The 15,197-nt window shown below is 64.4% G+C and overlaps 1 protein-coding gene across 4 annotated transcripts in view; it reads left to right on the top strand.

Annotated features, from left to right (window-relative positions):
* Positions 1-6,038: 6,038 nt before the first annotated feature.
* The window catches only part of LOC138806071 (plectin), a 58,550-nt gene continuing 49,391 nt past the window's right edge, over positions 6,039-15,197 (top strand). For 3 of the 4 annotated variants that reach the window (XM_069991603.1, XM_069991592.1, XM_069991591.1), the window contains exon 1: positions 6,039-6,234. In XM_069991603.1, the coding sequence (XP_069847704.1) occupies positions 6,045-6,234 (190 nt within the window). In that variant the 5' untranslated portion in view covers positions 6,039-6,044. Of the gene's footprint in view, positions 6,235-8,671; positions 8,834-15,197 lie in introns of those variants that run through there. The other variant, XM_069991600.1, reaches the window with a different exon arrangement.

Below are 15,197 nucleotides of genomic sequence, written 5' to 3'. Positions count from 1 at the left end.
CCACTGGCCAGAAGCGGCTTGGCACAGACAAGCTAAAAGCTAATGGAGGCCCCAGGGGCGTGTTCTCTGCCGGGGGGGGGGGGAATGTGTTCACACCTCCCCGACATTAAAATAGAGGTTTTAAAGAGGGACTTGATCTATGGCAGGCCTGAGTAAGGCTCCCTAATGCTGCCTGTTTCTTGTCTGGAGCATGGAGTAATAGCGCCATCTCATGGCTGCTACGAGGATGACTGATTTTTGACAAATGTCTGGTGTGGGTGGGGTTCCTCGGCTTCCCAGAGCCTCTTCACACACACACACGTGTACACACACACGTGTACACACACTAGATGATACTGCAGTATGCAGACTCTCTAGTGTGTATGTAGATGACACCTACATGCTGCATGTCATTTATCTAGACACCCATACGCCTTAGATCTCAATCTGTCTCTGTCTCTATACACTCAAATTTAGATTCCATTCCAGTCTCGTGTGTGTGCACATGCACGCTGTGTGTGCAGAAATGGGCTGCTCTTCTTGCGTCTTTCTTGCATTCTTACTAAATTTGGCGACCCTGAGGAAGGACGGGTTTCCAAAAACGGCTGTCAACAGTGGGTGCCGATGCTCTGGAGACGCGGGCAGCCTCCAGCTGTCCCAGCAGGCCGAGACTTGGGAGCCAGGGAAATGTGAGCACACACACTCGTGAAAGAAGCCAAGCCATCCGGTTAGTCATAGGGAGAAGGTGAAGAGTAAGAAGGGGTGAGTGGAGAGGCGGCGGGAGCAGGCGCAGGGAGACGATGGCTCCACCCGGAAGGTGGCGTGTGCTCAGAGCTGAGGAGAACCATAGAGCGGGCAGGCCCCCAACAGGCAGAGGGGGCGAGGGCCCCTGAGCCGGGTGGCCGCACCGCGTCCTCCCCGCTGACTTTCAAAGTTGTAGCTGGGTCCAGAAGCATCAGTCTCTACCAAGCTGGTCAGAAATGCAGAGCCTCTGACCTTAAGAGACTGGGAGTTCACCCATCACCTGGTGTCTGCAGCGGTCACCAGCCACCAGCTCCAGCACCCACGCTACCACCACCACCACCACCACCACTGCGATCGCCGTCACCACCATACACATCACCACCACCACCACCACCACCACTGCGATCACCATCACCACCATACACATCACCACCACCACCACCACCACTGTGATCACCATCACCACCATACACATCACTACCACCATCACCACCACCACTGTGATCGCCATCACCACCATACACATCACCACCACCATCACCACCATATACATCACCACCACCACCACCATACACATCACCACCACCACCACCACCACTGCGATCACCACCACCACCATACACATCCCCACCACCTCACCAGCACCACCTCACCACCACCACCACTGCGACCACCATACACATCCCCACCACCTCACCAGCACCACCTCACCAGCACCACCACTGTCAGTTTCTCACCTTGATTACACCACCATCGTCACCGTCAGCAGCCCATGGCAGGCTGGTTTTGTGAAGTGTAGGCATTAACGTGGTTCTTCTGCTGAGCACCACTGTGGCTGCAGATGGCACACGAGTTTTCCCAAAATGATTAGAGAGCTTCTTGCTTGCCTCGTGGAAGGGTGGTTGAACAGGCCTCTCTCCCCTTTCCTCTCCTTCCTCTTCCATCTTTCAGTTTAGCCAGTTACATTTTTCTTTATGTAGTGAAGGTTCATGAACGTCATCTTGTGTCCTCCACGCTTGTATGTCTCCTATTGCTAGAGGTGATCATGAGAACTTGAATCATAGTAAGGTAAAAAAATAATCCTAGCTATTAAAGTTGTGTTGCGGGGCAGGGAAGGTGGCTCAGTGGTAGAGCGCTTGCCTCGCATGCCTGAGACCCTGGGTTCGATTCCTCAGCACCACATAAGCAGAAAAAGCCAGAAGTGGCGCTGTGGCTCAAGTGGTAGAGTGGTAGCCTTGAGCTGAAGAGCTGAGGGACAGCACCCAGGCCCAGAGTTCAGGTCCACAACTGGACCCCCCCCCAAAAAAAAGTGTTACCTGAGAATGGCCTGGAATTCAAGGCCTAATGCCCACTCTTGTAACTTTTTTTGTTTGTTTTTGTCAGCCATGGGGCTTGAACTCTTGGCCTGGGGGCTGTTCCTCAGCTCTTCAGTTCAAGGCTAGTGCTCTTCCTCTTCAGCCACCATAGCACTTCTGGTTTTCTGGTGATTTATTGGAGGTAAGAGTCTCACTGACTTTCTGCCCGGGCTGGCTTTGAACTTCAATCCTCAGATCTCAGCCTCCTGAGTAGCTAGGATGACAGGCGTGAGCCACCAGCGCCTGGCTTCTTGTAAATTCTTAATGTGTGTGTGTGCGTGCATGTATGTGCACTCACCTGGGAGGCTGAGGCTGCCCTGTGTGTAGGTGTGTGCACGTGTGTGTAGGTGTGTGTGTGCACTCACCTCGGAGGCTGAGGCTGCCCTGTGTGTAGGTGTGTGCGTGTGTGCATGTGTGTGTAGGTGTGTGCGTGTGTGCATGTGTGTGCAGGTGTGTGTGTGTGTACTCACCTGGGAGGCTGAGGCTGCCCTGTGTGTAGGTGTGTGTGTGTGTGTGCACTCGCCCCGGAGGCTGAGGCTGCCCTGTGTTGTAGGTGTGTGTGTGTGTAGGTGTGTGCGTGTGTGTGTGCACTCGCCCCAGAGGCTGAGGCTGCCCTGTGGTGTAGGTGTGTAGGTGTGTGCATGTGTGTAGGTGTGTGCGTGTGTAGGTGTGTGCGTGTGTAGGTGTGTGTGTGTGCACTCGCCCCGGAGGCTGAGGCTGCCCTGTGTGTAGGTGTGTGCATGTGTGTGTAGGTGTGTGTGTGCACTCGCCCAGGAGGCTGAGGCTGCCCTGTGTGTAGGTGTGTAGGTGTATGCATGTGTGTGTAGGTGTGTGCATGTGTGTAGGTGTGTGCATGTGTGTAGGTGTGTGTGTAGGTGTGTGTGCATGTGTGTGCCTGTGTGTGTAGGTGTGTAGGTGTGTGCATGTGTGTGCATATGTGTAGGTGTGTGCATGTGTGTAGGTGTGTGCATGTGTGTGTAGGTGTGTGCATGTGTGTGGGTGTGTGCATGTGTGTGTAGGTGTGTGGGTGTGTGGATGTGTGTAGGTGTGTGCATGTGTGTGTAGGTGTGTGCATGTGTGTGTAGGTGTGTGCATGTGTGTGTAGGTGTGTGCAGGTGTGTGCATGTGTGTAGGTGTGTGTGCATGTGTGTGCCTGTGTGTGTAGGTGTGTAGGTGCGCGCGCGGGTGTCTCCCACTCCTGTCCCTGGGGGTGTGTGCCTCCGGCCTCCGCTCTCCAGACGCCCCCCCTCCAGCCCTCCCCTTCCGCGGCTGCCTCCGGGCTGCCCTCGCTTTCCCCTTTGCTGCGTCCCGGCCGTGGCCGCCACCTGGGAGTCCTCGGCGGGCTTCAGTGGCATCACCGCGCACAGACGCTCATGTTCCTTTCTTCCTTTCCGAGGCGGGCGACCCCGCGGTGCCCCCCTGACCCCGCGGTGCTCCCCCCTGACCCCGCGGTGCTCCCCCCTGACCCCGCGGTGCTCCCCCCTGACCCCGCGGTGCTCCCCCCTGACCCCGCGGTGCCCCCCTGACCCCGCGGTGCTCCCCCTGACCCCGCGGTGCTCCCCCTGACCCCGCGGTGCTCCCCCCTGACCCTGCGGTGCCCCCCTGACCCCGCGGTGCTCCCCCTGACCCCACGGTGCTCCCCTCCCCCCTGACCCCGCGGTGCCCCCCTGACCCCGCGGTGCTCCCCTCCCCCCTGACCCCGCGGTGCTCCCCTCCCCCCTGACCCCGCGATGCTCCCCCCTGACCCCGTGGTGCCCCCCTCCCCCTGACCCCGCGGTGCCCCCCCTGACCCCGTGGTGCCCCCCTCCCCCCTGACCCCGCGGTGCTCCCTCCGACCCCGCGGTGCTCCCCTCTCCCCCGCTGACCCCACGGTGCTCCCCTCCCCCTGACCCCGCGGTGCTCCCCTCCCCCTGACCCCACGGTGCTCCCCTCCCCCTGACCCCGCGGTGCTCCCCCTGACCCCGCGATGCTCCCCCTGACCCCGCGGTGCTCCCCTCCCCCCTGACCCCGCGGTGCTCCCCTCCCCCCTGACCCCGTGGTGCTCCCCTCCCCCCTGACCCCGCGGTGCTCCCCTCCCCCCTGACCCCGCGGTGCTCCCCTCCCCCCTGACCCCGCGATGCTCCCCCCTGACCCCGTGGTGCCCCCCTCCCCCCTGACCCCGCGGTGCCCCCCCTGACCCCGTGGTGCTCCCTCCGACCCCGCGGTGCTCCCCTCTCCCCCGCTGACCCCACGGTGCTCCCCCTGACCCCACGGTGCTCCCCCTGACCCCGCGGTGCTCCCCCTGACCCCGCGGTGCTCCCCCTGACCCCGCGGTGCTCCCCCTGACCCCGCGATGCTCCCCCTGACCCCGCGGTGCTCCCCCTGACCCCGTGCGCCCGCAGGCGCGCTCTTCGGGCAGGGACGCCCGCGGACCCAGGCAGGGCCCGGGCTACACCGCGCCGTGGGCTGCGTGCGCGACCCCGGGACCCGCAGGCGCTGCCCCCCGCTCCGCATCACCTGCCGGCTCGTCCCCAGCCCGCCCGGCGGGCGCCCCGCACCCGCCCGAGCCGGACCCGAGCCCGCACGCCTCCGCGCCGCGGCCCGGCCCGGCCGCCAGGGGTCAGCAGAGCCGCGGAGGGCCGGCGCGCCCGCGCGGGCTGGAAACGAACCGGTCCGCCGAGCGCGGAGGAGCGCCGCGTCCGCTCCGTGCGGGGCGGGGCGGGCGGGGCGGGGCGGGCGGCGCGGGCTGGTCACGCGGGCGGCACCAGGGCTCGGCCCGCGGCGCCGCGCGGCTCCGGGAGGGCGGGGCTCCGGGTCGCCCCGCCCGCGCCGCGCTCCCGCGCCCGGCGGTCTGCGGCAGCGGCGAGGCGGTGGACGGCGGCGGCGCCGGCGCGAGCAGCCCCGGGTTCCGGTACCGGCGCCGGGCACCGGGCGGGTAAGCAGGGGCTCGCGTCCGCGAGCCGCGGGGCGGGGCGGGCGGGGCGGGCGGGGTCGGCGGACGTCGACCCGGAACTAGGGCGGCTCGCGGTCCCGCGCCCCGCACACTGCGGAACTGGACGGGAGGTGCGGGGTGCGGGGAGAGAGGCTGCGGCGCGGCCCGGGCCGGGAGCGGCGGACGCGGCGGGGTGCGGGGCGCGGGTCCCCCCCGGCCCGAGGGCGGAGGCACGGAGCCCGCATCGTGACCCCCGCCGCCGCCCGCGCGCCTCAGGCCTGCTCCCCACCCGCCGGCGGGGTGGGCGGCGGCCGCTTCCCCGGCTATCCGCCCCGGCCCCCGGCCCCCGGCCCCGGCCCCCCGGCTCTCCAGCCCCCGGCCCCCAGTCCGGCCCCGGCCCCCGGCTCCCGGTTCCTTCCCGCCGCAGCCGAGCTCCCACGCCGCCGCATCAGCTATTTATAGGCTTGTGCTGCGGAGACCGGCGCGGGCGTGCGCGGGGCCGGGGGCGGCGCTGGGTGGTGGCGACCCAGGGGGCCAGGCGCGGGCCGGAGAGCCGGGGCCGGGGACCGGGGGGGGGGCTGGAGAGCCGGGGGGCCGAGGCGGGACTGGGGGCCGGGGGGCCGGGGCGGGACTGGGGGCCGGGGGGCCGGGGCGGGACTGGGGGCCGGGGGGCCGGGGCCGGACTGGGGGCCGGGGGCCGGGCCTGCTCGCTGGCGGGCTGCAGGACCACACTGGGGCCGGGGTCGGAGAGACGGGTGTGGGGGGCCGGTCACCCCGATGACCCCTCACCTCTTGGGCCTACCAGGCATCGGGGCCGAGCTGCGTGCGTGGCCCGGTGCAGGAGGCTGGAGGGAGCGGCTGTGATCGCGTGCGGGACGGGGCAGGGGGGGGTATGCGGGGCTGCGGCCCAGGCTGGGGACCGGGCCGGGGCGGGGCGTTCGGGGTCTGCAGGCCGGGGACGGGGGGGGGCGGGGGCGCGTGCGGGGCAGGGGGGGTGCTGCGGGTCCCGGTCCGCTCGCGGCTGCGCTGAGAGCCCCGCTGCCCCGCAGGAGGCCATGTCGGCGGAGGACTCGGAGGCGAGGCCGGCGGAGAGCGGCTCCAACGGCAGCAGCGGTTCGCCCAGCCCCGGGGACACGCTGCCCTGGAACCTGGGCAAGACGCAGCGGAGCCGGCGGAGCGGCGGCGGCGCCGGGGCGAACGGCAGCGTCCTGGACCCCGCGGAGCGGGCGGTCATCCGCATCGCAGGTAGGGCGGGGCGGGGCGGGGCGCGGGGCGCGGGCGACCCTGCGCGGGCGGCCCTGGCCGCGCGCCTGCGAGGGTCCGGTGTTTTTGTGATCGCTTCCTTTTTCTGTTCTTTTCTCGTTTTCTTTTCCCCCTGTCCTGGTCTTGAACTCAGAGCCTGGGCGCTGTCCCTGGGCGTCTTTTGCTCAAGCCTAGCGCTCTACCATTTGAGCCACTTCTGACCTTTTCTGCTTATGTGATACTGAGGAATGGAACCCAGGCCCTCAAGCGTGCTAGGCAAGCGCTCTACCACCAGGCCTCCTTCCCAGCCCTATTGCGATCATTTCCTAGGATTAGACTCCCAGCAGGCCCTGGGCTGCTCCTAGGTGGCTGTCACTCACCAGGGTGTAGGAAGAGGACACTGGAGGAGGTGAGGGAGGAGGGCTGCCTGGCCAGCCAGAGCCTCAGCCTCCCCCTAACCCCTTCATGCCTTCCAGGACCTGCCTTCCAGCCGAAGGTATCATTAATGGAGGCCGTGGGCAGTTGGAGGGTGACCCGCTGGAGGGCGGCCTGCTCCTGTGGGACGCAGGTCACCAAGAGCTGGAGGCTGTCAGAGCACCGAGGTCACTCGGTGAATGAGTCCGCCCTCTGAAAGGAAGGGTGAGGCTCATTGGAGGCCGTGGGTGGACGGAGGCCAGTGCCAGCCGAGGAGGTGATGCAGCGCGGAGGAGCTGCTTGATGAGAGGGTCAGCTTAGGAGTCGTCGCCTTCGCGCCCTCTGCCCACAGCCGGGGCCTGGCGGGCACACGGCCACCTTCTGGGTGCTTTCATCTCGCATTGATTGAATAGAACATGGACTTTTACAGAGGGCGGGGCAGTCTCCACAGCCCCTCTGCCAGCCGCACGGTCTGCAGTGCTCACCTCTCTCAGACACGGGCCAGCAGCCCCAGCAGGGTCTTTCCCTTCTGATGATTTTCTTAGGTCTGAGGCCTCTAAGTGGAACTTCCCTTAAGGGAATGTAGCACTTAAGCTTAGCAGAAGCCGTGGGGGAGGGGGATCCAGAAAGGAGGGTGTCTGTCAGCAATTGGCAAAGGTCTTTGTCAGTGTGATGGGTAGAAAGGAGTGTTTTTACTTGTGTGTGTGTGTGTGTGTGTGTGTGTGTGTGTGCACGCACACTCAGATACTGGGGCTTGAACTCAGGGCCTAGGTGCTGTTCTTGTGCATATAGTGTTCTACCACTTGAGCCACAGTTTCCCTTCTGGCTTTTTGCTGGTTAATTGGAAATAAAGAGTACATGGACTTCCCACCCAGGCTGGCTTTGAACTGTGATCCCCAGATCTCAGCTTCTGCTGCTGCGTTTTTTGTCGCCAGTCCTGGGGCTTGAACTCTGGGCCTGGGCACGTCCCTGGGCTGCTGGCACTCGAGGCTAGTGCCACCAGAGCCGCAGCGTCCCTTGCGGCGTGTTCTGCGTGTGTGTGCTGAACCTATGAAGCAGGGCTTTCTGTGCGCTAGGCCTCACTCCCAGCCGTTCTCTGGGGTGCCAGGGTGAGCCACCAGCTAGAAGTGGTTTTTAAACTCACACGAGTGTCCTTTTGCTTTTGGCCGGTGGTGGGTCTTGAACTCTGGGCTGGACGCTGCCCCTCAGCTCCAGCTGCGCCGCTTGAGCCCTGGCCACTTCCGCTGTGTAAATTTATCCTCGAACTTCTCTCGGTCTCTTAGATGCAGGTAGCTTGTTGTGGCTGCCCTTTGAGGGCTCTGTGTATAGTAGAGACAGCAGCTCCCGTTCAATCCTGCAGCGGGAGGATTCCAGGAACTGCGCCGGCAGCCAGAGGGGGAGGGGGGGGAGGCTGGCAGCCAGCGGGGGGCTGGGACCGGGGAGCCAGGCGCCGAGGAGGGGGGGCCAGGTGAGGTGGAGGGCGGAAGTGGCCGGAGGGGGCGGGGCCCGAGGGGCGGGGCCGAAGGAGGGGAGGTGGGGCAGGGGCGGGGCTTGGGGCGGGGTCGGAGGCGAGGAGGTGGGACAGGGGCGGGGCTTGGGGCGGGGTCGGAGGCGAGGAGGTGGGACAGGGGCGGGGTCGGAGGCGAGGAGGTGGGGCAGGGGCGGGGCTTGGGGCGGGGTCGGAGGCGAGGAGGTGGGGCAGGGGCGGGGCTTGGGGCGGGGTCGGAGGCGAGGAGGTGGGGCAGGGGCGGGGCTTGGGGCGGGGTCGGAGGCGAGGAGGTGGGGCAGGGGCGGGGCTTGGGGCGGAGTCGGAGGCGAGGAGGTGGGGCAGGGGCGGGGCTTGGGGCGGGGTCGGAGGCGAGGAGGTGGGGCAGGGGCGGGTCGGAGGCGGCCGGAGAGGCCGGGGCTGGCCAGGCTCCGGCGGCCCCGCCCACCTGCCCTGGGGCATCCTGGGTGCGGGCGGGTCGAGGCGGGGCGGGGCGGGGGCCGCCTCTTTAAGTGGGGCGCGCGGCGGCAGCGAGGGCAGAGCGGCCCGAGCCCCGCGCCCCCTTCCCCGTCTCCGCCCCGCGCCCCGCGCCCCGCGCCCCGCGCCCTCCCGCCGGCATGGCCGCTTGGCCGGCACCCGGACCGCCGCCCGACGAGCAGGACTTCATCCAGGCCTACGAGGAGGTGCGGGAGAAGTACAAAGGTAGGCGCCGCCGCCGCCGCGTCCGGGCCGGCCCGCACCCAGCCCGCCGCCCGCCCGCCCGCCCCGCCCCGCCGCCCGGCCGGCGCTCCAAGACCCCTCGCTCCATGACCGTAATAGGACATGGCGCGCGGGCGGCCCGGCGGCCCCCGCGTCTGCGCCCGCCCCTCCGCGGGTCAGCCCGGCCTCCGGTGGTCAGCCGTCCCCGCACCCCTCCGCGGGTCAGCCCGGCCCACCAGCCGGTCAGCCGTCCCCGCACCCCTCCGCGGGTCAGCCCGGCCCCCCCAGCCGGTCAGCCCGACCCCTCCAGCCGGTCAGCCTGGCCCCCCCTCCTGTCAGCCCAACCCCCCCCTCTGGTCAGCCCAGCCCCTCCTCCCTGCCGGTCAGCCCGATCCCCTCCCTGCCCGTCAGCCCGACCCCCTCCCTGCTGGTCAGCCCGACCCCCTCCCTGCTGGTCAGCCCGACCCCCTCCCTGCCGGTCAGCCCGACCCCCTCCCTGCTGGTCAGCCCGACCCCCTCCCTGCTGGTCAGCCCGACCCCCTCCCTGCCGGTCAGCCCGACCCCCTCCCTGCTGGTCAGCCCGACCCCCTCCCCGCCAGTCAGCCCAGCCCCCCCTCCCTGCCGGTCAGCCCGACCCCCCCCTCCCTGCCGGTCAGCCCGACCCCCTCCCCGCCAGTCAGCCCAGCCCCCCCTCCCTGCCGGTCAGCCCGACCCCCTCCCCGCCGGTTAGCCCGACCCCCCCCTCCCTGCCGGTTAGCCCGACCCCCCCCTCTGGTCAGCCCGACCCCCTCTCCCCGCCAGTCAGTCCGGCTCTCCCTCTCTGGTCAGCCTGGCCCCCGCCCCTCCGGGGGTGCCTGCCATGGGCCCGGCCGGCTCCTTCGCCCCTTGCAGGCGGCGGTGCATAGCTGCTGCCTTCCCTCACCTCCCCAGTTTGTCCCGGGCCTGGCGCACCCTCCCTTGGCAGGGACCCCATTGCGCCCTGCCCTTGTCCCCGGGGAGCAGAGGGGCCAGGATGGCCGGCCCCACACCCTGCCCTGGCCCTCCCAACGTGCCCGGCTCCCCCACCCCTGGAAAGCCCCGCCGCCGGGCCTGGGCCTGGCGCTGGGCAGTGTGGACCCCGCGGGCCTCTGGGCCGGGCTTAGGTGGGGGCTCCAGGCGCTGTGGGCAGCCAGCGGTGCGCCCGCCCTGCGGTGCGCCTCTGCCCGTGCCGCGTTCCCTGAGCCGTTTACCCGCACTCCCGGGGCGGTGGACTGCAAGCTTGACCGCTGTATCCCCCGGCGGCCTTGGCAGCCCCGCGAGCCTGGCTCCCTGCGCGGCGGGTTCTCCTGCAGGGCCTGCCTGGGTGCTGCCAGCAGGACAGCGGCACCGACTGGGGGCACGGCCCTCCTGCAGACCCCAGGACAGCGACTCTGTCACATGGCTACTCCTGCTTGACCTGGGGCGTGTGAGAATGGCGCTTCCCGCCTGTCCGCCTGGGCTGGCCGCCCGCCCGCTCGCGTGGCTCGGCTGTGCTGTGCAGCCTCAGGGCCATCCCAGAGCCTGATGTTGTGCTGCATGAGGGGCGGCCCCTCTTTCCTGACGGGGGTGGGGTGGGGGGGCTTCCTCCTAGCAGGGTGGCCTGACCCATCCCCAGACCCCATCGTGAGCTTCCCCCCCAGCCGGGCCTCTGCCCCCCCTCCCCCACTGCCCCGCACACAGACTGGCTTGGTCCACGTCTGTCTCTGAGCTTGGCATTGGGCGCTGGAGGACTTGGGCTCGCCTCTGCCACCGGTGCAGGGGTGTCTTTCTGGAGCAGAATTGTCATGTGATGGGGCAGCTGCCCATGTGCGTGTGTCTTGCGCCGCCCGAGAGAGGTCGAGTTGCCAGGCAGGACAGAGCAGGTGCTGGGGCTCCTCCAGCAGGGCTGAGGGGCAGGAGGGCGCCTGGGCCTCCTTGGCTCTGGCCTCAGGCAAGGGACAAGGAGAGGCCAAGACTCCCCCAGCAGAGACCAACGGTGCCCTGTGCATGCTGCTCGGCCTCCACACCCACCCCAGTGGGCCAGAGCTCTGTGCTCCATTTCCAGGTGGAGCGTGAGCTGTGCGAGGAGCCCAGGCGGTGGGCAGCGGGGCTTGAGAGGCAGGCTGGGCCTCCCTGCCCCAGCTCAGCACCCGCTGTCTCTGCCCCTGGTGAACCCGGGCAAGGCTCAGCCTCTGTCCCGGGCCTGCCTGCCCCCACCCCCTCTCCGGCAGAGATGCGGCCTTTCCTGACTCACCCCACTGACCTTCACCCTTCACAGCTGCTCAGCCTCCCCCCCCCCCCCCAGCGTCCTTCCTGGCCCTGTCCTGGAAATTCCCACTCCTCTGAAGGGTGCTGCTCCTCCCCTGACTTCTGGGGAGTCCATCTGGCTGGGACTCAGCCCTCCTGTCCATCCACCTTGGTCCTGTGGTGGGGCCCAGGGCCAGACAGCCCTAGGTGCCTCATGGGGGCCTCCCTTGCTTCAGGGCTGTGACCATCCTGTGAGAGGTTCCCCACTGTGGCTGTGGACTGGGCCACCCTGCAGAGGGAGCTGGTGGTGTGGGTGGATGGAGGTGGGGGTGATGGAGCTGGTGGTGTGGGTGGATGGAGGTGGGGATGTCTGGGGGAGCCAGGGCAGCTCAAGTCCCCCAACAGTGGCAGTGGGCTCCTGTAGGGCAAGGGATGGGCTGCTGTCAGGACAGAGCCGCATGGCAGCACAGGCTGCAGGGTGGGGCCTGTCCATGCAGAGTGGCGGGGGCAGTAGGTGCCAGCTTGTGAGTGGGTGGGGCACCCATGGGGAGACCTGCTCTGGTCTGGAGAAGGTGCCGGAAGGGGCCCCCCACCTCCCTGGGGGCCCAGGCCTGCCAGGGCCACGCAGGCGATCCCCTCCGCCAGTGGGACTCTGAGCTCCGCGGCCGCCGTCCGGTCTGAGGGCTTGCTGGGCGCCTCCATGGACCCGCAGGCAGTGTGGGTCCGCAGGGGTGGGGCTTAGCTGGCAGGGGTGGAGGCTGGCTGGAACGCTTCGGGGAGAGCTTGGGGTCTGTGGTTACTGTCAAAAGTAAAATATCCCAAAAAACATCTGAAGAAAAGTGGTACAAAGCCGGGCTCTGGTGGCTCACACCTGTAATCCTAGCTCCCAGAGGCTGAGATCTGAGGATTGAGGTTCGAAGCCAGCTGGGGAAGGAAAGTCTGTGAGACTCTAATCTCTCATCAACTATCCCAGAAGTGGTGCTGTGGCTCAAAGTGGTAGAGTGCTCTCTTTGAGCAAAAGAAGCTCAGGGGCAGCACCCAGGCCCTGAGATCAAGCCCCAGGACTGGCATTAAAAAAGAAGTGGTACAAGCCATGTCTGTGCTCCAGAGTGAGTGTGTGTGGTGGGAGGGCTCGGGGCCCTCTGCAGTGTGCGCGCGTGCCCAGGGCGCACCACCCTTGTGGCACTTATTGGTTGCTGGCTAGAGACAGCTTGACGGGGTGAAACCACAGTCCACCCAATGACAGCACACACGCAGTCAACTCCAGAGCACTGTTCCCACCAAGCCCCTGGCCACGCCGAGTTCAGTCCTTATGGATTGGCCTGGTTGGACATTGCATAGAGGAGAGTCATGTGGCTCTGTGTCTGCCTGCCTGCCTTCCCTTCCAGGCTGGTCTTGGCATAGGGTATGAGCACCCCTTCCCACGCAGCGGTATACCAGCTTTTGCTTATTAATTGATGGGCTTTGGAGTTGTTTCTGCCCTTGGGTTATTATGAATAATGATATAAAGTTGTTTTTCTTTTTTTCTGTCAGTCATGGGGCTTGAACTCTGGGCCTGGGCACTGTTTGAGCTCTTCAGCTCAACGCGAGCGCTCTACCACTTGAGCCACAGTGCCACTTCTGGTTTTCTGGTGGTTAATTGGAGATAAGAGTCTCACAGACTTTATTGCCTGTGCTGGCTTTGAACGGTGATCCTCAGATCTCAGCCTCCTGAGTGGCTAGGATGACAGGCGTGGGCCACTGGTGCACGGCTGATAGAAACTTTCATGAGGATGTATGTATTTCTCCTGGGTAGGTACCTGGGTTGGCTGCTTTGGGTGTAATTCCATATTTAACTGTAGGAAGGACAGCCAGCTTGTTTTCCAGCCTGGCTTCAGGGTTCAGCGCTCGGGCGCTGGTGTGCGTGGTTTCACCCCGGCTGGCCCCGGCCCTGCCGTACCTGAGCCTTGCTGAGCTCCGGCCCATTGCTGCGCCGCATCCCCAGCTCCTGTTTCTTGGCCATGTCACCAGGCTGGCCTTGTACTCGCTGTGGCCAAGAGCCTCCTGCCTCTACCACTGAGTGCGGAGACCACAGTGTGCCCCACGCCTCGCCAGGCCTCCTGTCTGTTTTTATCTGTATATATTTGTATTATTTATCATTTGGATGGCACTACTGGGATCTGAACTCAGGGTTAAGTACTTGCTATGCTAGGCAGGTACTCTACTACTTGGGCCATACCACAACATTTTTTTTTTTTTTGGGTCCGGTCGTGGGGCCTGAACTCTGGGCCTGGGCGCTGTCCCTCAGCTCTTCAGCTCAAGGCTAGCGCTCTACCACTTGAGCCACAGCACCACTTCTGGCTTTTTTCTTTTTGCTTATGTGGTGCTGAGGAATCGAACCCAGGGCCTCATGCATGCAAGGCAAGCGCTCTACCACTGAGCCATCTTCCCAGCCCCCATACCACAACATTTTTGTTGCTTTATTTTTTCCAGCAGGGTCCTGAGTTTTTGTCCGGGTGTGGTCTCAGACTATGATGCTCCTACCTATGCCTACCATCTAGATGAGAACAGATGCATGCATGTACCACCAGGCCCGGCTTCTCAATCAAGATGGGGTCTTGATAACTTTCTTGGGGCCAGCCTCAGACCAAGAGCCTCCTGATCAGTGCCTCCTGAGATGCTGGGATTACAGAACTGAGGGCAGGAAGACTTAGCTCCACTTAGAGACTTCGGCCTGGTCTTGTCTTTTTTTTTTTGGTGGGGGAAGGGGGGCTTGATTGTGGGGCTGGGCACTGTCCCTGAGCTTTTGTGCTCAAGGCTAGTGCTCCACCACTTTTTTTTTTTGGGTCCGGTCATGAGGCCTGAACTCTGGGCCTGGGCGCTGTCCCTCAGCTCTTCAGCTCAAGACTAGCGCTCTACCACTTGAGCCACAGCGCCACTTCCGGCTTTTTGCTTATGTGGTGCTGAGGAATTGAACCCAGGGCCTCTGGCTTGCAAGGCAAGCACTCTACCACTGAGCCACCTTCCCAGCCCTGCTCCACCACTTTTTGTCACAGCTTTACTTCTGGTTTTCTGAGTGACTTATTGGAGACAAGAGTCTCATGGACTTTCCTGCCTGGGCTGGCTTTGAACCATGATCCTCAGATCTCAGCCTCCTGAGTAGCTAGGTCTCTTTCAGTTTTTAAATTAAACTTCTAAAGAAGAGCATCTAGTTGTATCTTTTTCGTGTTTTCTATGTAAGTCCCTTATTAGACACATAATCAGCAAACATTTTTTTTAAACATTCTCTCTTGATGCTATAGGTTACCTCCCCCTCCCTCCTCTCATTTCCTTTCCTTCCTTCAAGAATGAGCCCTGAGCAGTGGATGTACATTTAACTTCCTTGATGGTATTCTTTGAGCATGTGAGTTTTAGTCATTATGAGTCCAGCTTCTTTTTTTATTTTTTCATGGTTGGGTGTAGTTTTGATGTCTTATCTAAGAAATCATTGCCTCAAGCAAAGTTCCAAAATGCATGTGTTTTCCTCTGAGGGTTTTGCAGTTTGAGGTTTTTGTTGTTCTGCAGCGTGGGGATTCTGCTCAGGGCTGGCAAGGCAGGCCAGGCCCGCTAGGCCCCACGCCCAGCCCTGTGGATGCGGTCCTTGAGATCTGTTTTGAGTTAGCTTTCTGAGGTGAGGTGGACATCCAGCTGTCTGCCAGTCGTGAGCTGAGAAGGTTCCTCCTTAGGTGCGTAGTGTGGGCAGCCTCAGCTTCTGAGACCACAGAAGCCCCGCCGCGTGGATTGCCACAGTGTGTTTGCTTGGCCCTTTTAGATGGACATTGAACTCACTAGCTATACGGGCGGTCTTTCTGGAGTGCTGTCCAGCAGGCGGGAGGCATACTGCGCTTGCTCTCGCCCATCATCCATGATGAGCTGGCGCTGTGGCCTACGCCTGTCAGCCCAGATACTCAGGAGGCTGAGATCTGAGGACTGTGGTTCAAAGCCAGCCTGGGCAGGAAAGTCTGTGAGACTCATTTCCAGTTAACCACCAAAAAGTCGAAAGTGTCACTGACTCAAGTGGTAGAGCACCAGCCTTGAGTGAAAACTTTCAGCTCAGGGACAGTTCCCAGACCCTGAGTTCAAGCCCCAGTATTGGCATGTGAAC

This window comes from Dipodomys merriami, unplaced genomic scaffold (assembly GCF_024711535.1).
Source record: "Dipodomys merriami isolate MVZ:Mamm:240054 unplaced genomic scaffold, mDipMer1.0.p SCAF_4, whole genome shotgun sequence".
Lineage (NCBI taxonomy): Eukaryota > Metazoa > Chordata > Mammalia > Rodentia > Heteromyidae > Dipodomys > Dipodomys merriami.
This window is presented reverse-complemented; position numbering and strand designations above follow the sequence as displayed.